The 24,943-nt window shown below is 40.3% G+C and overlaps 1 protein-coding gene across 1 annotated transcript in view; it reads left to right on the forward strand.

Annotated features, from left to right (window-relative positions):
* Positions 1-10,393: 10,393 nt before the first annotated feature.
* The window catches only part of FAT4 (FAT atypical cadherin 4), a 156,678-nt gene continuing 142,128 nt past the window's right edge, over positions 10,394-24,943 (forward strand). Inside the window, 2 exon segments of the mRNA XM_032463083.1 lie at positions 10,394-13,823; positions 13,825-17,346. Coding sequence (XP_032318974.1) covers positions 12,171-13,823; positions 13,825-17,346 — 5,175 coding nt within the window. The 5' untranslated portion in view covers positions 10,394-12,170.

Genomic DNA, 24,943 nt, shown 5'->3' on the forward strand with positions numbered 1-24,943 from the left:
TTTTATTATTTTTATTTTTTACTTCAAGGTTTTTTGGAATTTAACATAATTGTTGAAATTCTATGTATATAACTATGCAAAGCTGTTTTTAAATAAATAAAATGGTTTGCCATCCATGAAAACTGAAATCATATTTTCAACTTTTTCCCAGTGTAGCTATGATTAATAGTATTTAACTTTTATCTAGAACTTTTTCTAATTAAATTGAGATATGTCTGCTACTCTGGCAGGTGATAATCGACTTACGGTACCCATATGAGCTGATTTCTCTCACTTCACAGATGGAGAAGTCAATCGTTGAACACTGAAATAACTCACTTGACCCTGTGGAGAGGAGGAAGCAGAGTCAGTAGGATCAGATCCGATGAGTGTCAGATTCTAAAGCTGATCTTCCTTTAAGAGCAAAAATTAAGAGTCAACCACAATAATATCCTATCTGTGATTGCCTGTGTTATTTTGGCTTAACAATGTTTTGTAAATATTAAACCGTCACTTTTGTTTGTTTCTTCAGACATCTCTCCTTGGAATAACCAAACAAAGGATCTGAACTGTAAAGTAGTTCATTTCTCTATGCTTTGCTTGTTTATTTTGTGTTTACTGTTTTCCTGAAACTTGTTATGAGTTCATGAGAAGGGTGGAAAAGAAGGCGTTATTATGTTCTGCTGCTCTGAAATTACTAGCCACAACCAAAATCACAGCTTAGTTTCTCTCAAAACACATGTTTGCCATTTTTAATCACAGACTCAGTGATTAAGAAAAGAATGAAATAGAGACATGACTAAGGAGCAATTCAAATAAACAAAGAATTAAGATGTTGTGATATGTTTATAAAGTCTAGAGACATCTGAAATATTCCAACTAAATAGTACAGATAATGCACTCTTTCTTTTAATAAGGGCTTTGAGTACCATAAAATATCAAAATTGTTAAGCACTTCTGAGATCCTCTGTTATTTTTCCTTTGTCTTCTAGTATATGCCAAGTTTTGAGTTTTTTCTTTACTACAATTATATTGTGTTCACAACTTCTGACTCATTTTGTTAGAGCAGGCAGAGAGCTAGATATGAGCAGAGAAAGGGGGACACAGACCAAATGGCAGGAGTTGGGCAGAAAGGAGAGGCACAGGCCAAATGCAGGAAAACTTACTTCATGTAAGCACCAGGGGGTCCCTGGGCAGAGAAAGAAAAGCAGGAATCTTTGGGCTAATAAGGGGCCACACCTTTTGACCTGGAGACCAACAAAGAAAGGTGAGAAAAGGCAGGAACTTCCAGTGTCCAAATGTAACCTTTTGCTCATTATGCTCTCATTTCAATAAAATTAGCCTTGCAGATCAGAAGTATCCATCATGCACTGACGCCATGACACTTTCAATCCAGACTAAATAAGGACAAAAATCCCTCCTCCCTTTGGGAAGGTGGAGTTGGGATGATAATCAGGAAATATGACCCCAAGGCCTTCCCTCCTCAATGAATATTCCGCCCATTCATTTTTACACCCTATGCAACTAACTCCCCAAAGAAACACAGGGCAGCTGCTCACCTGAGCCTGCCCGCTCTCCCCTTGAGAGTGTATTAACCATCCTTTAATAAATCCTCACTTTCCTTTTTTTAACCTCTACGTCTTTTCTCTGAATTCTTTCTGGGATGAGACAAGAACCTGGACCATCAGTTGGATCCACCAGCAACAATTTTATCTTTTAATCTTCTTTGTTAAAGAAAATCTGTATTGTGTTCAAACAGTATCATATTAACCAACTTTCCATGAATTATGCTTGCCATATATGACTATTCACTTAGACCACTCTCTATTCAAAACTAAGACATGCAGTAGAACATAAACATTCTGATACCAACCATAGAAATTCTCCTTTACTTGAAAGAGAAATGAAAATGGAATAGTTTTTATAACCTGCGAATTCTGTCAATCAACATCCAGTTGCAGGAACTATTAGATGGTCCTGAAGTATCAAGAAGAACATTTAGGGAATTGGGTGCTTTCAGAATGATTGGGGAATGGTGATAAAAAGAGAAATGCCCCACATGGGCACTGTGACTTCTTCACCAACCTACAAAGGAACTGTGGTCCAGGGGTTAGGAATTTGTAGCAGCTGCAAATGATACAACTGTTGCTTCTCTACTTGCGTGGATGGGACACTGGTCCACCAGTGTGGATGCAGTCCATGGCCGTGCTGGTTGGCAGAGAAAGCACTAAAGTCAAATGAAGACGGCCTCTGCCTAACAAATTCCAAGGGCATGCATTTAAATAGAGGACCATTGCATGAAGAACCATGGACGAGAGGGTGTCAGAAAAAAGCCTCTAGAAATGAACAGGCTGGAAGATTTTAATGGAAGGTGAATGTCAAGCAACAAAACTCATTATAGTGCTTTGATTTTTTAAAATGTTTGTTTGGTTAGTTTCATTTTTTTTGTTTGTTTTTTGAGGGGGACAGGTAACTTGATTTTTTTTTTTAGATTTATGTATTTATATTAATTTGTTTTTTAACAGCAGTACCGGGGATTGAATCTAGGACCTCGTTCACAGTTAAGCATGCATTCTACCACTGAGCTGTACTCTCCCCTCATTTTGAAATTTTTTTTTTTAATTTCTCATTTTTTTTTACTATTTCTATATCCTCTTCTGAGCCCCCTGGAATCATCTGTGAGCACCACACTTTACTGCATTTTAGAAAACAATGTTTTAGACTGCAGTATTCTAACCATTTATTATTGCTTTTTAAAATTATATATATTTTTTAATTGTAGGCTCCTGATGTGGGATGAAATTGGGCAGACATTTGTTGAATACAATCTGAACCTCAGTCATCATGCTAGAGTCAGAGAAAGGAAAATTCTTTATCGTCCCTGCCCTAGTAGCATTATTTCAACCAATACAACCTAATTAGGATAAAGAAGTAGAAGGAAGAGCAGAAAGAGGCAATGGGCATTAAAGTTTTATGAATGCCTATTTAGTCTCCAGATAAAGGAAAGAACTGCAAATTTAAAAGAAAGGTAGGTGTTTATAAAGGAAAACAAAGGGATTTAACAACAATAGCAGCAACAACCAAAAATACACATGTATGTATCTGAGACCCCAACTGATTCAACTGACAGCAAACATGAATATTTTTTTAAAAGGAAACAAATAGCTAATATATGAAATATAAAACAGAAATACATGTTAAAAGAGGACACATTTGTAATCCCCCTTAAATAGACACGATTTAAGACATGCTGCATTCAAATGCATTTGTTTCTTTGTTTTGTTGGGAGGAAAACTCTGATCTATTTTGGTTTCAATTGTAAACTGGTACATCATTTCTGGAAAGTAACTTGGCAATCATAAGCAATAAGGGTCATTAAAAATGTAAATTCTTTTAAAAACATCTGCAATTTGACTAAACATGGCAGAAGCTGTGTCTGTCTTATGCACCATTGTCTCTCTTCTGCAGCTTTTAAAGTACCTGACACATAGTTACCTTACAATAAGTGTTGTTGGAGGAGTGAGTGATGGTTATCAAAGAATGAATTTTAATAGCAAGATAACCTAGAAAAATCATGAAGGTCATCATTAAAGGAATGATTAATAACTTTTGGCCTATTCATGTGACAAAATATTATTCAGCCAATAGAACAATATTTATATAAGATCATTGTAATGGCGATGGAATAGCTCATTAGGCAATAAAACAAAATAAAGGTGTGTTACAGTAGTTTACATTTCAGCATTTCAAAGAAAATTAAAATAGAAAATAAGATACAATGTTAGCTGTGGGTCAAGATTATTTGTTTTCTTAGCATCAACTCTTCTGGTAGGACTCTCCACCCGTCTGTTGATGATAGAAGTTACAGTTCAAATTGTTCTGTATTTTCAAACGTTTTCATATGTTAAAATTCTAGTAAACCTAGACTGAATATCACACTATTTTACTTAACACTTTTCTGACATGACAAATATATACACTTTATATATATTAGAGGAATGTATATACTTAATTCTCTACATTCTAACATAAAATTTAATGTCAGATTCACTTTAATGTTTACGAAGTCACTATTACCCTAATTAATATTTTTAGTTTGAGATAAATTGGATACCTATACCCAATAAAGATTAAACTGTGATCAACTCTTGACATATTATATATTTCAACAAAAGAGTAGATTGTCACAAACAGTTGTTGGACTGAACAGTTTCTCCAAATTATGGTAGGTAATTACTAGTTTGTGGCAAATGCCACAATATTCAGAAACCTACTCTCACATTTAGTATAAGCAATTTCCATTCCAGTGGGTTTGCTCACATACTCACATGTACTATATTATGAAGGATTTTAAACCTAACCCTTCATTTTGTTTCTCCCCTAAGTGTGATGTTAAAAAATATGACTTTAGTTTCCATCATGTAGTTTCAGATTTATTTACATACATGGGTGGTTCCATAATCTTTGAAAATTGAACACTGGCCAGAAAAAAAATGGTAAACACATATATTATATAATTACATTTATATACATGTATAATATAACAAGGAGATATGAATAATGAAAGGCGAAAGCTAAGTATCAAATAATTAGGGCAAGAAAAATTTTATAAAGACTAGATAGAAAAAATGTCTAGAAAAAAATAGCTTTTGTCTCTACCCTATGTCGCCTTGAGACAATTATTGCCTGCTTCTCCACCAAAATTGGCAGCAACAGCCAAGACATCGGTGTTCTCATGAAGTAAATGCATTCTCACCAACTGCCCTTAGGCATTGAATATCCCATCTTACTCTCTAAAAGTTTCCAAGACTGTGGATTACAATTTAGGGAGATTGTCACTTCTCAATCATACTATACCTCATAGTTTAAAATTTAAGATTACAGAAGGTCAAAAGGTAAAAGGAAAAAAAATTCAGTTGATGTAAAACAGACAGAAACTTTGAATTGTATTCAAAATACTGACTTTATGTATACATATATGTAAAAAAAAAAGATTACAAATGAGAATGATTAACAGTGGTCATCTGATAGAGTTTTCAGTACAAAGCTTGTCTCCTATGCTCTAAAACACTGGTCAGCAAATGACAGCAACTGGCCATATTGGGCCTGCTTCCTGTTTTTGTAAATAAAGTCTTATTGGAACACAGCCATCCCCAATAATTTCTGTATTATCTATAGCTAAATCACATTGCAGGGGCAAGTTGAAATGGATTTCAAAACCTAAAATATTTACTATCTGCCCTTTTATAGATGGATTTTGCCAACCCCTTCTTTAAACTCAGACTGAGTCCTGGTCTTTGATCCCTCCTCAGCACAGAGAGATGGTTAATGGATAGAGAGATATTGTCAATACAAAACAAGAATTAAATTCATCTAAAAATGAAAGAAGTAGAAATATTTGGCCAATATGAAAAAAAATATGAGCTGATATAAAGAAAACAAAAGATTAAGCAGTGGTAGATTGGCTATACCTGAAGAGCGAATTAGTGAGCTGGAACATCAGATTTAGGAATTTTCCCAGAAGATAGTCAGAGAAGCTAAAGAGATCTGACTTATGGAAAAGTACCAAATAAGAGTTCCTGAAGGCAGAAAAACATACAGAAAATACTTGAAGAAATAATAGAGGTAGACTTCCTATTTTGGTAATATGCCAGGCTATTATTTACTATTAAAAACCACTAAGATTACTAAATTTTTAAAGATTTTCTTAAAAGATCAAAGAGCTGATGTGATCTGATTGTTAGGAATTACCATATCTGGTCTAGATGAGAACCCAGAGAGGTAAACTCAACACTGAAGTAGCTTTTGCTCTGAGGATATTTGCCAAACTTCCTAAATAAGAACTTTGAGTTTTAGGTATGGTAAAGTGTGAGAGCTAAGAGAAAAAGCCTAGACTTCTCTGAGGGTATGGAGTTTAATAGGAAACTTTTCATATTAATGCTGGAGCTCCCAAATCCTAAGTCCTCGGTTAAGATAACTAGTTATCCACATACCTAGATATATCTAGTCACCCTACCTTTTCCCAAAATCAGAAAATGTAATTGCCTTGGCACTGATTAGACTGAGAAGTGGAGAAGGGGGAATCCATCCCTAATAAGCTGAAGCCACAAGGTAGCTCTCAAAAATCACATTACTAAGGGGGTATAGGAAAGAAAAAAAACCCCTCAAATTGTAAATTCATCATATTTAATTATTCTAAGGTTCAATCTTTTTTTTTTTTTTCCGTCCCATTTTAACATTTAGCAGTTAGGATAGTTAGGATGTGTGTTATATTTGCTAAAGGCCTGGCAGCAACTGTGATTTAATTATCATTGTCTGTACATAAACATCAAACATGCAGTGTTCGTATGTTAGAAAAAGATCAAAGAGACAAAACGGAGCACTTTTTCAATAAATGCTGTACTACTTTGAACTGGATTTTCAGTGTGAAAAAGATCTAACAGTGCCTTGTTCAATTTATTTTGCTTATGCTTTCCTTTTTATATATATAGAAGAATGACTTAAAAACAATCTAAATGAGAGTTAAACCCTTTAAATAAAAATCTGAAGTGATGAAAAAGCATTTTTTATGGTTTACTTGGCAGCATCACTTAGTGATTCATAAAATACTGTTGCTCTTTTAGTGTTGGCATCTTAGCTTCAATGGAAACAGTAGTTGTTGCGGACTAGTAATAACCTACAAGTACCTACTGGAAGCGTAATCAGCCCCTCTTTTCAGGAATACACCAGTCTTAAGCCTCAAGGAATATTACAAATAACTTGCCAATTGAAATGACCAGTTCATATTCAAACATATTCAATCACACAAGGAAACAATTTACTATGAGCCAATCTGAAAAAACTACAGTCTAGCATTTCAATTCCACAGCTAAAAGTTAACCAATACCTAACTCTCCCACTTCTGAAAATCTGCCATCTGTGAACTCCATGCTTCCCCCTACCTAGGATCAGTTCTCTTCTGGCTCAGAAACACTGTGTCCTACAAATATGGTTCTTTCTTTTTCAGCAATCAGCGATTCACTTCAGATATGGAATGGTAGCCTCTTCCATTCCCCACTACATATCCCCCAAATAGTCATTTCCATTTGCTCATTGCAGACTAATCTGTGATATCAGGGAGTTGGAGGCAAACTGGACAAGTTAAGGAGTAATGGATACACCCCTTACAGTAAAAGGCAAAAGTCAGAAACAACAATTTAGATGTACACATAACAACATGTATAAACCTTAAAAATAGTGCTTGGTGAAAAAAGATAAAAAACCAAAATGAGACACATAGACAGTATAACCCAAAACTGTTTATCTCAATTAAAAATACGGGACAACTAAATAATACATAGTTTGTAAAAACGTGGAACCAAAATGTACACATTTCACTCATTAGAATGTTTATGGCTGGGGGTCCTGCAATGTGCATGAAGAATGGTAAGGACAGGAGAGAAGAGTAAGGTTGAATAACGTGAGGTGAGCAAAGTACAGAACGAGTGAAGTGAGGGACATGGAGGGGAAGGATGGGAGAGGACGGGAGAGGAGGGAGTGGAGGGAAGGGAAGAGAAGGACAGGAATTGGCAGGGAGGGGAGAAGAGGAGAGGAGGATGAGGAAGAGAGGGGCAGGAAGAGGAAGAGAACAAGAGGGAGAGAAGGAAGAGGGAAGGAAGACGGGAGGAAGGGGAGAAGAGAGGAATGATGAAGAGGGTAGCAAAGGAGGAAGCAGGAAGGAGAATCCTTTTCTGGGACGATGTTGCTAATGTTCTATGAATTGTAGAGTGTGATTAACCTAAGCTTCTTCACTTAGGATCTAAAACATGGGGGGAAAAGTTAGTTCAGACATTTAATGAAGTAAAGGTGGCAAACGCGTGCAGATAAGAGTAACATTGTTACAGAAGCTATTTGTTTTAATATATGCTCTAAAGTTCAAATGAGCTGTATTCTCTAGTTTCTTTCATACCTGATCATAAAAAAATACACTTTTCCCCTACAGTCTATTAAAATGGATGAATATCTTCTCTCCTAGAAGCATATAATTTCATGTTTATAGATAGCTTTCACTAAGTAATCCTATTCTTAAAATAATTAAGCTTTTGGTAGAAAATCAAAAATAAACTTTGTTGTTTCACACATACAATATCTGTATACCTATTTTCTTTCATTTTCTTTTGTTGGGGACATCCTTCTTATCATGCATTATATTACCACAATGTCTGAAATCCAAATGAGAAAAATTAAATATAATAAAAACTTCAGTCCTTGTCTCTTACTTAAATCATTCTCTATATCATACCTTAAACTATGTATCTATGTGTACACAGATTGCAATTTTATGTGTAGGTTTTATCTATAAATAAATGTTACCTTAATGTAGTTATCATGGAAGGCTTCCGTTTATTTAAATAGCCATGCCTTTGTCTAAATCACTTTTGATAGTCTTCTTTCATAATTGTTCAAAAAGTTATTTTACATACTGAGTATATATACATTTTCTGTATTCTTTAACCTTATCATATCTTGTTATTAAACTTCTCATTCCACAAAATGAATGATTTTCACCTATTTCCCCCAAATTAAACCCACTACAATGATGCAAATTTAATACTATTGAGATTAAATATGAAGATTATCCCACAGGCTCTACAAACAAACAAGAAAACAAAAAACAGGTACTTGACCTCCTACACATATCTAAATGTTTTCTTTCTACTCTTCCCTACCTGAATAACTAAATTGTGGTGCATTAGTAAACAACAACAAACAAGCAGGAAAATTCTAATATTCGCTTAAAATCACACATTAGAGACATGGTTTGTAAACATTTCTGGTTCTACCTTAGGGAATCTACAAATCTTTGTGGGCTGAATTACACCAAAATAATGATATTAAGACTGTAATTTATTGACAGATATATGAGTTTTGAGAAAAGGCTTAAAAACGTCTCTCTTTGAAAAGAATAGCTTCTAATGCTTTCACAAGTTTTCAAGTCCTGAAAATACAAAAATAGTGAAATTCAACTTTCTTGTCTGTTTCCAATTCACTCATTATATATACTGTAATGCATGGCTTTGTCCAGTAGAGGAAACTGCAGAAGTGAATGTTCTGACTTAAACAAAGGAATTGGTGATTTTTAGTGTTCAGGTTTCAGTGTATCAGTTTTGGGTTACAGGCTGTCTGCGTCGGAGGGCTTGAATTTGCTGTCTAACCTATTGCTTTTTTTTTTTTTTTTTTTTTTTTTTAAAGAAAGGCACTAGGAGATTCCTAAAGATCTTTTTTCTTTGCTACTATCCCTAGGCAAGAAGAGGAATTAGCCTTGTAACGAGATCCTGTAGTCTCTGCGTTTTATTTTAAGCAAGAAACCAGACGACGAAAGATGTAAGATTCACAGAGAACAGCAGAGGGCAGTATTTATCCATGGCTGAATCATCTCCGAGCTCAGAAAAGTTTTAAATTTGGAGGGGTCACTGTGGCTGAAATGTATGACATATGCCTTATATTTGCATTACTTGGCTTAAATTCTTATTTTCTAAACACTTTCTCTTAAAGAAAGAATACTGACCTGATTCCTGGTCATTTTTTTTTCTTTGAAGTTATACATGATACCACAAAAATTACCTACAGTAAATAACAGGGGAGTTGATCCGAGTGCCTTGCGTGGCACGTAGATATTTTTAAAATTTTAAATTTCATTCTGTTTATTTCTATTTTTCTCATATCCATCATTTCCCCCAGGCGAAAACCAAAACAAATCAAAAGGAATGGAACTTCATCAGGATTCCTTTGGCTATAAAATGTCTAGGAGGAAATACTCCAACAGAGATCTAAATTCCAAACTTCGCAATAGGAAAAGTTCTCCATCTTTCCAAAGGGCTCCCATTGTTATTGTTGAAACTCTAAGGTTTGGCTACTGGCACCTGGGATCCATTTGGGAAGGGAAACAAAACAGAGTTCCCCTGGCTTTTCCTATAGGAAATCCAAAGCTCGGTCAGTACCGAGGCCTTGGTGCCCCGAGTCACCTGGAAGTGGGGGAGGGGCAAATGGGTGCAGGTTTAGGGTTTAGCTCGCCCTACACCGCACTTAGCTCACTCTGTAGTTGGAGGAAGAATGGGGAAATTTGATTTGGATTCTGTCGCGTAATGTTGTACCGCAGCTCCTTCCCCTCCGATCGAAAGAGAAGGGGCAGGAAACGGTTAAAGCAAATCTGCACTGTGCATTCCCAGACAGGCTTTGCTTAATCCTTCCTCCTGCTCTAACAGACCCTCACCCCCCGCCTTTCTTTTATTTCTCTCGACCCCCTTACCTCTGAGTTATTACTAGCATAACAACCTAACGGTCTTCCCCCAGACCCCGCCACTAAAGTTATTTATCTGCAAACCTGACCCCACCCCCATCTATCCTGCGGAGGCTTTTTGCTGTTATTGCTCAGACGCCGGCCAAGATTTGACCAAAAAGAAAAAGAAAAAAAGCACCCCCCTTCTCAGCGCCTCCTACTCGCCGGGCTCCCACACCCGACCGCCTACAGTCCTCCGGGAGACTGGAGTGATTAGCATCCCGAGAAGCCAGTCCGAAGCCGAAAAAGGCGGAGAGCGCTCGCGGTAGGAGTGCCAGGCGGGGCTGCTTCAGCTCCGGCCCAATGGGGCTGGGGTAAGGGAGGGGCAGTAGGTGACAGCACCGGGAGCTAGGGGGAGTCCGGGCGAACTAAAGTGCGGGGATCAATGAGTGGCGAGCAAAGTTTCTGAGTCCTGCTCCAGCTTGCGGTCTTCCCTCCCCCTCTGTTTGTGTTTCGGCGACGCGCTCTGTGTGTGTGCGTGCGTGCGTGTGTGTGTGTGTGTGTGTGTGTGTGTGCGCGCGCGCGCGCGCGCGTGCGGCGGGGAAGGGGCGGGGAGAGTGTGAGGGACCAGCCGGAGGTTGAGAGGGGCTCGCTGAGCTCCAGCTCCACGGCGGTACTACCTTCAGCCCAGGCAGGCGAGAGGGAGAGCGCTGACAGCCGCGGTCCGGAGCTGCTGAAGGCGTCGCCACAGCCCAGCGTCGACTTACCCGCCTCCACCACCAACAGTGAAGGAGAAAGAGGGACCAACCACCCCCACCCCGCCCCAAACAAAAAGCCTTGTGGATTACAAAGTGAAACTGACACGGGACAATAAAAGCAAAGGGCACGAGGTCAGGGGCGAGGCGCACTAGAGTGGGCTTCTCTGACTGGGGCGCGGGAGAAGGAGCCTCCTGGCATGGTGAGGGGAGGGGAGCGCTGCTCCTGCCCGACCCCGGCGAGGCCGAGAAGAAAGGGGGACCGGCGCTCGATTTGGATGTACAAATAATGGGTCGACAGGCGTCCCAGCAGAGGTAAAAATAATAAATAAATAAATTTTAAAATGCCTAGAAGCTCTGGATTTTGCCTGAGCCCGACTACGGGTTCGAAGCAGCAGCAGGGGCGGCGGCGGCGGCTGCTGGAAGAGAAGGGACGGAGCTGAGCGCTCCCGGGTACCGGAGCCCTAGCGCCAACGCGAGCGCTTGGAACGCAGTTTGCTCGCTGCCCGCGCTCAGACGCCGCCGCCTGGGCCTCAGCGGCCACTTCTGCAGCCTTGCTGGAGGGGCGTTGCAGCCTTGTTCTTGAGGAGTGGGGACTCGAAGTCCCTTTTCTTCGGCTTTTGGGAAAGGAATTCGATAATCTCTCGGTTCCCCGTCGCCCCCTTCCCCGTGCGTAGTCGTTTTTTCCACACATCGCTACGGACGGTTGTCCTTCCCTCTTCAGTTTCTTCGCCGTGGGTAAGTTCTAAAGTTTCTGAGACAGTTGTTTGCAATGATTCCTCATATACCTTAACTACAGGCAATCTCTCGCAACTCACATCTACCCGGGCGAAAAAGCTCAGACTCTGTATTCAAAAACAAAGTGAAGGGGGAAAATGTAGGAGGTTTGAGAAACTTTTCTGGGAACTCATCAAAGCACAGGAGACAGGAGTGTCCAGAGGAATGCCCTGCTGCTTTTCCTCAAGGCATCTCTCTCCCAGTAAGCGTCCAAATGGCTACCTGGAGCCTTTTGCGGATGCGACTTGCTTCTGCTGGGCTGGAGGTTCTTTGAAATAGCAGAGCTCTCAGACAGAGCCATCTGCTGCATGTTTGCTAGGGCTGCTTAATCCCTGTCATCATCACACTTTTTGCCTCACTTCTTCCTTCTCTTTATCACGCCGTTCCAGGGAGCCAGGACCATGGACTTGGCAGCAGACAGGGCTCCTGGCCGCCCGTGGCTCCCGCTGCCCCCTTTATCATTATTTCAGCTCCTTCGCATCTTTTGGCTGTGGTCACTACTCCCGGGGCCAGCCCGTGTCAGCGGGGCTGAGCAGCGCCAGGTGTTTCAGGTGCTGGAGGAGCAACCTCCCGGCACGCTGGTGGGTACCATCCAGACGCGCCCAGGCTTCACCTATCGGCTCAGCGAAAGCCACGCCCTGTTTGCCATAAACAGTAGCACCGGAGCCCTGTACACCACTGCCACCATCGACCGCGAGAGCCTACCCAGCGACGTGATCAACCTGGTGGTTCTTTCCAGCTCGCCCACCTACCCCACCGAAGTGCGAGTGTTGGTGCAGGACCTCAACGACAACGCCCCCGTCTTCCCGGACCCTTCGATTGTGGTCACGTTCAAGGAGGACAGTAGCAGCGGGCGGCAAGTCATCTTGGATACGGCCACCGACTCGGATATCGGCTCCAATGGTGTGGACCACCGCTCCTATCGCATCATCCAGGGCAACGAGGCGGGCCGCTTCCGCCTGGACATCACCCTGAACCCGAGTGGCGAGGGCGCGTTCTTGCATCTGGTGTCTAAGGGTGGGCTTGACCGCGAGGTCACACCACAGTACCAGCTACTGGTGGAAGTGGAGGACAAGGGCGAGCCGAAGCGGCGGGGCTACCTTCAGGTAAATGTGACTGTGCAGGACATTAATGACAATCCCCCGGTTTTTGGCAGTTCCCACTACCAGGCGGGGGTGCCTGAGGACGCGGTGGTGGGCTCCAGCGTCCTCCAGGTGGCGGCGGCGGATGCGGACGAGGGCACCAACGCGGATATCCGCTATCGGCTGCAGGACGAGGGGACTCCGTTCCAAATGGACCCCGAAACGGGGCTTATCACGGTGCGGGAGCCCCTGGACTTCGAGGCCCGGCGCCAGTACTCGCTTACCGTGCAGGCTATGGACCGAGGCGTGCCTTCCCTCACTGGGCGCGCCGAGGCGCTGATTCAGCTGCTGGACGTCAACGACAACGACCCCGTGGTAAAATTCCGCTACTTCCCTGCCACCTCACGCTATGCCTCCGTAGATGAGAACGCTCAAGTGGGCACTGTGGTGGCTCTGCTCACCGTGACGGACGCAGACTCCCCCGCGGCCAACGGGAACATCTCTGTGCAGATTCTTGGGGGCAATGAGCAGCGCCACTTTGAGGTGCAGAGCAGCAAAGTGCCGAACCTGAGCCTCATCAAAGTAGCCAGCGCCCTGGACCGGGAGCGCATCCCTTCTTACAACCTAACAGTTTCTGTCTCTGATAACTACGGGGCGCCCCCTGGCGCAGCGGTCCAGGCGCGCTCTTCTGTGGCAAGCTTGGTGATTTTCGTCAATGACATCAATGACCACCCTCCCGTCTTTGCACAGCAAGTGTACCGAGTGAACCTGAGCGAGGAGGCGCCCCCAGGAAGCTATGTGAGTGGAGTATCTGCCACTGACGGCGACTCTGGTCTCAATGCTAATCTGCGTTACAGCATCGTCTCTGGCAATGGACTAGGTTGGTTCCACATCAGTGAACATAGCGGCCTGGTGACCACTGGGCTTGCTGGGGGCTTGGACCGTGAACTTGCTTCTCAGATTGTACTGAACTATCAGTGCTCGGGACCAGGGAGTTCACCCCAAAGTTTCCTATGCCCAGCTGGTAGTAACTCTATTGGATGTGAATGATGAAAAGCCAGTGTTTAGCCAGCCGGAAGGATATGAGGTGTCTGTGGTTGAGAATGCTCCTACAGGGACAGAACTCCTGGTGCTTGGGGCAACTGATGGGGACTTGGGTGACAATGGGACAGTGCGTTTCTCCCTACAAGAGGCTGAGACTGACCAGAGGTCATTCCGACTGGATCCTGTGTCTGGGAGGTTGAGTACTATCTCCTCCTTGGACAGAGAGGAGCAAGCTTTCTACTCCCTATTGGTTCTGGCCACGGATCTGGGCTCCCCTCCCCAGTCATCAATGGCTCGTATAAATGTGAGTCTTCTGGATATTAATGACAACAGCCCTGTGTTCTACCCTGTCCAGTACTTTGCTCATATTCAGGAGAATGAGCCTGGAGGTAGCTACATCACCACAGTGTCTGCCACTGACCCAGATTTGGGTCTCAATGGGACTGTCAAATATAGTATGTCAGCTGGGGACAGGTCTCGGTTTCAGGTCAATGCTCAGAGTGGGGTTATTTCTACAAGAATGGCCCTAGACAGAGAAGAAAAAACTGCTTACCAGTTGCAAATAGTGGCTACTGATGGTGGCAATTTACAGTCTCCCAACCAGGCAATAGTCACCATCACTGTATTGGACACTCAAGACAACCCACCTGTATTCAGCCAGGCTGCCTATAGCTTCGTGGTCTTTGAGAATGTGGCTCTGGGATATCATGTGGGTAGTGTGTCTGCATCCACCATGGATCTCAATTCCAACATCACTTATCTCATTACTACTGGGGATCAGAAAGGTATGTTTGCTATCAACCAGGTCACTGGGCAGCTTACCACAGCAAGTGTGATTGACAGAGAAGAGCAATCCTTCTATCAGCTGAAAGTAGTAGCCAGTGGGGGCACCATAACTGGAGACACTGTGGTTAACATAACAGTTAAGGATTTAAATGACAACTCTCCCCATTTCCTTCAGGCAGTAGAGAGTGTGAATGTGGTGGAGAATTGGCAGGCAGGTCACAGCATTTTCCAAGCCAAAGCTATGGACCCTGATGAAGGTGTCAATGGCATGGTACTCTATAGCCTGAAGCAAAACCCCAAGAACCTCTTTGCTATCAATGAAAAGAATGGTAACATTAGTCTGCTAGGTCCCCTGGATGTCCATGCTGGTTCCTACCAGATAGAGATCTTGGCATCTGATCTGGGTGTTCCCCAGCTCTCCTCTAGTTTCATCTTAACAGTTTATGTCCATGATGTGAATGACAACCCACCAGTGTTTGACCAGCTTTCATATGAGGTCACCCTTTCTGAGTCAGAACCTGTGAATTCTCGATTCTTTAAAGTGCAAGCTTTTGATAAAGATTCAGGAGCAAATGGGGAAATTGCATACAGCATTGCTGAAGGAAATACAGGGGATGCTTTTGGCATATTCCCAGATGGTCAATTGTATATAAAAAGTGAACTGGACCGTGAACTTCAAGACAGATATGTTTTACTGGTGGTTGCTTCTGACAGAGCAGTGGAACCCCTTAGTGCTACTGTGAATGTTACTATAATTTTAGAAGATGTAAATGATAACAGACCTCTTTTTAACAGTACCAATTACACATTTTACTTTGAAGAAGAACAGAGAGCAGGGTCATTTGTGGGCAAAGTAAGTGCTATAGATAAAGACTTTGGGCCAAATGGAGAAGTAAGGTATTCTTTTGAAACGGTGCAGCCAGATTTTGAGTTGCATGCAGTTAGTGGGGAAATTACAAATACTCATCAGTTTGACAGGGAGTCTCTTATGAGGCGGAGGGGGACTGCAGTGTTTAGCTTTACAGTCATTGCAACAGATCAGGGGCTCCCTCAGCCCCTCAAGGATCAGGCCACCGTACATGTGTACATGAAGGATATAAACGATAATGCTCCCAAGTTTTTAAAAGACTTTTACCAAGCTACAATATCAGAGTCAGCAGCCAACCTGACCCAGGTTTTAAGAGTTTCGGCCTCAGATGTTGATGAAGGTAGTAATGGACTTATTCATTATTCTGTAATAAAAGGAAATGAAGAGAGACAGTTCGCCATAGATAGTACCTCTGGTCAGGTGACACTGATTGGCACCTTAGACTACGAAGCAACAGCTACCTATTCCCTTGTAATTCAAGCGGTGGATTCAGGGGCAGTCTCCCTCAATTCAACTTGTACCTTAAATATTGATATTTTAGATGAAAATGACAATACCCCTTCCTTCCCTAAATCAACTCTATTTGTTGACGTTTTGGAAAATATGAGAATTGGTGAACTCGTGTCCTCTGTTACTGCCACTGATTCAGATTCAGGTGACAATGCTGATTTACATTACAGTATTACTGGGACTAACAACCATGGGACTTTTAGCATTAGCCCCAACACTGGGAGTATTTTTCTTGCCAAAAAATTGGACTTTGAAACACAGTCTTTGTACAAATTAAATATAACAGCAAAAGACCAAGGAAGGCCTCCTCGTTCATCTACGATGTCAGTGGTTATACACGTGAGAGACTTCAATGACAATCCTCCTAGCTTTCCTCCTGGGGATATTTTCAAGTCTATTGTTGAGAACATTCCCATTGGAACGTCTGTCATTTCAGTGACTGCACATGACCCTGATGCGGACATTAATGGGCAACTCTCCTATACGATCATTCAGCAGATGCCAAGGGGCAACCACTTTGGCATAGATGAAGTCAAGGGCACTATATATACTAATGCTGAAATAGATCGGGAATTTGCTAATCTCTTTGAGCTAACTGTAAAAGCCAATGATCAAGCAGTGCCTATAGAAACCAGAAGGTATGCTTTGAAAAACGTGACCATTTTGGTTACAGACCTCAATGACAATGTTCCCATGTTTATATCACAAAACGCCCTTGCTGCAGACCCTTCAGCTGTGATTGGTTCTGTTCTGACGACAATTATGGCGGCTGACCCAGATGAAGGGGCCAACGGAGAGGTGGAGTATGAGATCATCAATGGGGACACAGACACCTTCATCGTGGATCGTTACAGTGGAGACCTGAGAGTGGCTTCGGCGCTGGTGCCTTCTCAGCTGATCTATAATCTCATAGTGTCAGCAACAGACCTTGGCCCTGAGAGGAGGAAATCAACCACTGAATTGACCATCATTCTTCAAGGCCTTGATGGACCTGTTTTTACGCAACCCAAATATATAACTATTTTGAAGGAAGGCGAACCCATTGGCACCAACGTAATATCAATAGAAGCAGCTAGCCCCAGAGGATCTGAAGCCCCGGTGGAGTATTACATTGTTTCAGTCCGTTGTGAAGAAAAAACTGTTGGACGTCTCTTTACTATTGGACGACAAACGGGTGTGATTCAGACTGCAGCCATTCTGGACCGGGAGCAAGGAGCGTGTCTTTACCTGGTGGATGTTTATGCCATAGAAAAATCAACTGCTTTTCCCAGAACACAGAGAGCAGAGGTAATGATTTTGCAGTCACTTATGAATTATTTGTTGCTGTGTTTTTTAGAAAGATTGCTCTATATTTCCTTTACATAATGATTTACCTTTATTTTTTATTGTTAATTGTACTGACAAGAGCATACAAAAATGTTCTATCACAGAGCCTAATAAGAATTACCTAAAATTTAGCTTTCATCCTGGTCAGAACCAGTGAAGAGTTTTTACCTTATATTTCATCTCATGCAATCATATGAGTAAGGCTAAGGAGAACTCTCTAGCTATTTCAAAAGTGCAAACAAAAAATCCACTTATCTAAGTTAAATCACTGCACTAAAGACAGCCTGGTAAGGAAGTCATAGAGGCTGAGCAATTTCAGACTTAAGAAATCCCTGTTCCAAAACGAAACATTTTGGTAGAAATCAGCATTCTGGAATAGCTATCTAGGGGGAGTGGCAACGGAGGATGGGGGATAGTTTACATCAGGACGGTATTAACTTTCACATCCTCAGCAGTCTTGGCAGTTTCTTTATAGACAGTGACTAATTTTAATGTGCCGAGCCAAGTTTGGGGAGATTCCTGATTTCATCTGCCTTCACATTTTAGGCACCGTCTTCTGACTTAGGGTAATCCTTTCTCTTCCCTCTTGAACTAAAGCATATAATGTGCTGTGAATGATCAGAGATTAGAAGCTGTTTCTTGAGACAAAACTGTGTTGTTCAGTGCCATGGCATAGGTACAAGTTGTTCTTGTCTGCTGATGGGTAAGAAACTAGCTTTTCCTAGCCTAAGCCAAAAGAATTCCAAGCCTGGCTTTTCCTGGGGTATATTTTTGGCTATTACTGCCTCCGTGTATCATTGATTTGTTTTGTAATTGAAGTACTTCCAATGTTGTAATGATGATCAACTAGAAAAGATACAGCCAGACTCTGAAAAGCTCTTGCCTGCTGTTCCTGAAGCTCTCCCTCTCCACTCCCTTCAAAGATATTCTGGTGCCAGTCAGCCAAAAACACAAAATATCAAATGTGGTTTGTGATACTTGGCAGTAACCCAGACACAACATGCTAGTGAAATTGAGGCTCATGTGTTTCTTTTCTTGCTTTCTTTTCTTTCTTAGAGAGGTGAGGGGTTTTCTTCATTTAAAACGTTCATTTATTATTATTATCTTTTTGACTCCCCTGTAATAGTTTATTCATAATAGCTACCTATATCTGTTCTATGGATGAACTAGTATATTCATGGCCTAGAAGATATTAGAGATATAATTATAGATATAATTCTTGATAATTCTTAGAGATGTAATTCTAAGTGGAGTTCAGTATTATCATATTCACTTAGCCCTGAAGAAACTTCTAACCCACATGTCCTCTTTTACCTAATTAGTTTTTTAAAGACCTTAACCTAAGTCTTACATGTTGAGCTATGTGGATTAACACGGGGCCATGATTTACATGTAATTTGATTTCAGTTTGGGCTTGTTCCTCCCCTAAACCCACACCCTCGCTCTACCTTCCTTCTCTGGAATTATTTCTTAGATGAAGAGATTCAATGAGTTTAAAAACTGAAATATTAAAGATAGGCAATTTATCATTCTAGACTTTAGCTAAATTTATTAAACTGTAAAACAAATTATGTTATTGGTTGTTTGGTTCAATGTATTACATTTATTAGAATTATATGGAGAATGAGAATAAATGTCCATTGTTATCATGGGGAGATTTATTTAGTCTTATTATTTACCCATTAGATATGCAAAGATTGGCTTAGCTTAAATTTTTAAATTTAAGATTTAAATTGCAGAGACAACAATAGGCATGAAGATTAAAAATAATAATTATAGGTCATTTTGTAAGTAATAGGGGATTATGGGCCTTACTTTTTTAACCTCAAATAATACCAGTATGAAAAGTTATTCATATTTACTGTACTCTATTTATTTAAAAATCTGGAGAGGATTCATCATAATGATTTTTTTTGTGAAAAAAATTGTTTGTCAGGGTTTCTTCTGTGAACTAAAGTGCTGAAATTGTAAACCAAGTTGGAGTTCCCAAGCTCCAACCACTCCTAAAATTAAAATCAAATGTGTTTCTCCAAAGAATATTGAAAGCAGTAGTTGGGAGCTAGAATTTCATATTATTATTGGTTGCATCTTTCAAGTATATACAATAAAGTTCTTTTTTTTTTTCCTTCTGCTCAAACATTAATTTACCATGATTCTGCAAGAAGCAGTTGTAGGTTACCTCTGGTTGTCAGAGGTGATTTTTCAATTGTTTGTTTCCATGTGCAAACTTTGCTCCAATGCATTATTTCACAATTTATTCATGCACACTGATAGGAGTCTTGGTTGCTTACTCAGGTTTCTGGCTAGAGTCATGGCTGATCGCATTCCATGGGCAAGCAAAGAGTCCGTGGGTAAAAGAGAAATGATTTAATCTGCATTCTTTTTGGAGCTCTGACACTTGTGGAGGGGGACGCTGAAAACTGTGGCTCTAATACTGCTCACTCCAGAGATCTTCCTGGTTGAATACCTTCACTATCCCTACCTCTCATACCTAAAACTTTGGCACGAATGAGTGTCTTTGAAGGATGGCTTTTGGATTGCAGACACAAGGCTTGTTACCCTTTTATTTTGTATCTTTGTATTCTCAGAAGAGTCTTGATTATGTTAGAATAGCTATTGTACATTTTGTACCACTTATAAGTTCAACAAAATTAATAGAGATGTAGTACATCAATCAGCATTTTTCTTTTAATAAGTGTTTTATAGGAACATGGAACTTAGGGACTGGGTTGAACTTCTGAAGGTGAGAGGCTTTGTCTCATTGATCTTTATTATCTCCTAGTATAATATCTCCTTGATAATAATCTCTGAGAGCCTAGTATGTTACCTGATGTACAGTAGATGCTCAGTACATGTTTCCTGAATGAGATGGTAGAAGAGCCAACACTGGCATGTGTGTTCTCATGCCTCAGAAATAAGCAAGAGAGAGAAGCAAGGGGAATGGAGGAAGCTGGTAAATTCGATCTTGATCGTTAATTGAACTAAGGACATAAAGATATACCAGTTCTCTCTGTTCTACAAATGAACTGAGAATTGTCAGAAAACTCAAAGAGAGAAGAGGAATTTAGGTGGGTGGTCTCACATGGAACTTGAGGTTTAAATGGAAGGAAATACTGTATATGCTTCTACATTGCAGTTGTCAAGTTTGTTGGTCTCAGGACCCTGAAGAGCTTTTGCTTAGGTGTGTCTTATCTATTGATATTTTTTATTTAAAACATAAAGACTGAGAGAATTTTAAAATATTTATTAATTTATTTAAAAATTACATTAACCATGTAACATATTTTTTTTAAATTTTATTAAAAGGACTTTATTTTGCCCAATTTAAAAAAATAATGAAAAGAGAGACATTATTTTACTTCTTAAATCCCTTTAATATCTGGCTTAAAAGAAGACAGCTGGATTCTCAAATCTTCTCATTCCATCTATTGCAATGTTTTGGTTAAAGTTTATGAAAATAACCCTTCCTCATTCAGTTAGATGGTGCTGGATAAGGGAGAGATACTTGGATATCCTTTTCAGATAATTGTCGATTTTTTTGGATACCACACCAGAATTTCACAAGTGGCAGTTTCTTAAAACTTATTGCAGTGATGAATCTGAAACCCCACCAGTGAACTTCTCATACTTTGTTACATGAAAATATTGCTGTATCTTGCATTCTGAGTGGAATATTTCTCTATACATGACTTAGAAATACCAGGCATTGATCCTTTGGAAAATATTGGTATAACTGATAAGGATCTTTTCAAAAGAGTCTTTAAGTATATTGACTCTCAACCTCGCAGTAATGGTTTGGAGTGTTCCAAAATTTGAATTGTCCCTTGAAAGCTCAACTTTTATCATTAATAACATACAGTGTTCATTGTTTTCCTGACATAGCAGCCTCCTTTTGTTCGTTTTCAAACAAACAAAAATGTCTGCTGCATACTCAAATCTAAGAAAAAATAGTTTCTCTTTCAAGTGAAAATTGTATTCCACAAATAAAGCAGCTAGTTCAGCTTATAACTCAAGCAATCACACACATGCTTTCCTTTGAGACAATACTGCACGTAAGTACAGATTGATAGTTCTTTGTGCACATTTCAACCATTTGTCACACAGAATATTGAAAAGACATTGAGATTTAGGGTCTAGATTTAATAAAATTAATAATCTTCCTATTTCTTCAAGGAAAGTTCTTCAGTTTTTAGGTGAAACTGGCATTTTATTTTTACTGGGACTGTCCAGCAGTGAAGAATACAATTACTGCTGGAATGCTTTGGCGCTCTGCTTTGCTTTGTGCTAAGGCACCAGCAGTTCGACCTGACAGTGCTTTCTGCACCTCTACTGTAATTGTCAACACAGTGAAAAGGTAAACTATGTTTTGTATTATCATGAAGACGGTTTTGATTTCCTAAGCATCTTTAGTGGGTCTCTGGTGTGCCTAGGGCCCCATATTCCACAACGAAGAGCCACAGGTCTGGGTACTGAGATTATTGCAATTCATTTTTTAAAAAAGCCACTAGAAATATTCTATTAAAAAAGTGTGTTTAGAATATTAGGTGAACCAATTATGATTCATTAAAAATTAGAAATGAGCTTTAGCAATTGATAATAAATTATTTTCACAATGAAATGATCAAAATTTCCAGGAGGAACGATGGAGACATTTGTAATATCAATACTAAATACCAAGTTTAGAAATGATTTTAGAATCAGAGTTAGTGCACCTTTGATTACATGTCTGTGTATCTTGTGTATCATACCTCACAGGCAAAATATAAGCAAAAGAACTGAATATATAATAATAATTAAAACCATTATTATTACAAGAAAATTTATTATTTCACTATGTTGAGTCATTGAGCTGAGTGCTAACTGCTTCTTTGGGGATTTTACCGTTTGAGCCACCCAACAGCATTCGTCGAATCCTTCCCATCTCATGGTTGTGGAAACAGTCTCAGAAAAGTTAAGTGATTTGCTGAAGTTCAGATAGAAAGGAAAATCACACCCAGACTTGGTTAGTCCTTCATTTGTATTCTAGCTGCAATCCTGTAAAGCTAGGGCAATCTACGGCCTTTGTTAAGAGAGGGGCTCTTTACTCGGTAGATACAAGTACGTATGTGTGCTTTTGATAACCTTGTTTCCACACTCTTTTTGGTGTTAAAAAGGCTTCGAAAAGTAGTATGATGCATTGTCTGAACTAGGAGAGGCGTGATTTTTGCCACCTTGGTCAAGGCCATCCGCCGATGCTCTGCACTCCTACAGGTCAGTTTCTGGCAGCAACAACGCTCCCAAATTGAGGGTATGTGGAGGTGTTTGTGGGGCAGGGAAGAGGAGGGGTAGGAATACAGGAGAGGGGAACTGGGACAAAAGGAGGGCACAGGTGTGTGTCTTGACTCTCCTAATCCACAGCCCTCTACAGTTTGGAAGCAGTCGCTGTAATTTATGAAGGTGGAGAATCCATTTTTGGATATTCAGATGGTAAATCCTACTCTCCTAAGGAATAAGGATGAATGTGGCTGAACAGAGTGTGAAAATTATATTAAAAGGAGGAAAATATTTTCTTACTTCGTTGGTTTTTGATCTCCACAGTGGTTTTTTGTTGTTGTTGGTGTTGGTGGTGTTGTTTTGTTTTGTTTTTAGCAACATATAATTTATTTTCTGATTTTATTTTTGCCCTTTTGGTATGCCTTTAAATTTATTAAACAAAATACTGTGACTTAAAGGGCTCTGTCCGTTTTCAAGACATGTACAAATGTGTTTCACAGGCAGGAATATTGATGGACAGTTAAGCTCATGCTGCATATTTCGTGCATGGCTTTGGGATGCTCGATGTGGTCTCTCTGTTTTGGTGGTAGACTTCCATAGATATCATTTATCTTCTGACACATTTATTGGGTTTTGGGTTTTTTTTGGCCTTTATTAAAACCTGAATCCTATTAATCCTTTATTGTTCTGTTAAATTTTGAGGCAACTACTCCAGGAGTACTTTTGAAAGAATATTTATGTACTTCACGTCTTGTGGAATCAATTTTTCATTGCATTGTCTGCAGCTTGCGCTCGGTCATCACTACCGTGAAAAATGCCTCATTAGCTGTGAGGGACTGTTGAGTTAGTGACGATAAAGGATTCCACGGGCCCTGAGGTGTGTCCTCTCTTCCAAGAATAAATAAATCTAAGGTTCAGCTCTTTATAATAGCCATAAAAATAGGTTGTATTCAAAATTAGGAGGTTGGGAGTGGAAATAGGAGAAGAATAAACTGGCAAATGACATGGGCCAAGATGAATTAAAGAGTTTTTTTAGAGTGTCCTAGATATGGAATATGGTAATTATTTTCCAGTGCTTTCAGGGTCTAAGTAGTCTGTAACAACAGTGGCCCATTTGAGTAGTACAATGAATAAGGAGGAGAAAGTATGAAGAATGCAGAGAAGTGAAAAACTTTTAAAAATTCTACTAGACAAGTATTTTTTCATAAAATATATACATGTAACATATCTGTATGTATAATATCATATATAAACATATATGCAACCTTTGTACAAAGGTTGCTGGATTTTCCCTGGTGTTAATCTCCTGAGCCAAAATGGGACAATAAAGCCATGAAGATAAAACATAATCTAACTGGGAGTTAATTTAAATGTGATGATCAAGAATTGACTGTAAGGATACAGTTTCCAGACATGTATCCATATTTGGGAGACAATCAGGGGGTAACAACCAAGTTTTAAGGTACTGAGGAAATGCTGAGAGACATTTGTAAACTCTGCTTGACAGCTGGCAATTGGAAACGAATGGACTGCTGTGGATTATTTGTTTCAGACTATTGACACTTTTCTGAAACGTTTTATCATGTATAGAGTCTAACATTTATAAAGTGCTTACATTATGTCAAACGCTGGTGAGCACCAGGCATTGTCTTGCCTTCATAGTAATCCTGGAGATATGCACGACATCTTGCCATTTGATAAATGAGAATATGGAGGCTAATGGGTTAAGTTTATGGAGCTGGTTTACAGTGGAAGCAGATTTGAACCCAGTAGTCTGACTCCAGAGTCAATACAACACTGACTAACCACACACGTTCTAAGAATGGTTGATGCTTGTCAGTACTTTCATAGGCAGACAAGTTTTACTATGTAAAGAATTGTTCTCGTATTTCGGTATTTCTTCATTCTGGTGACTGAAGAAATATAGGGTAAGGTGGAATTTAGTCAGTGACCAAGTAGTAGGATTACTTTGGTCCCTGTTCATCTTTATTTAGGTTAGACTTGAATAAATGAACCTAAATCTGTCACTTTTTCATTTTGTTTTCTTCAGTTTGCAGTGACAATATATTTTCATTCTTCCAGTTCCTGCCTCACTTACTTTCTTCCCTGCCTTCTTTCCTCTCATTATCTCTTAAATCCACCCCTATCAGGCTTGGCTTCTGCCTCTAGTGAAATTACTCTCCCCAAGGCCACCATGATTGCCACATTTTTACATCCACTGGGCAGTTCTCAGTGCCCGTTGAATATGTACTTCTAAGTCATCAGACTCTGAGAGTTTTATATTCTGTTTCTTGGACCAATTCCT

Source organism: Camelus ferus, chromosome 2 (genome assembly GCF_009834535.1).
Source record: "Camelus ferus isolate YT-003-E chromosome 2, BCGSAC_Cfer_1.0, whole genome shotgun sequence".
In the NCBI taxonomy this organism is placed as follows: Eukaryota; Metazoa; Chordata; class Mammalia; order Artiodactyla; family Camelidae; genus Camelus; species Camelus ferus.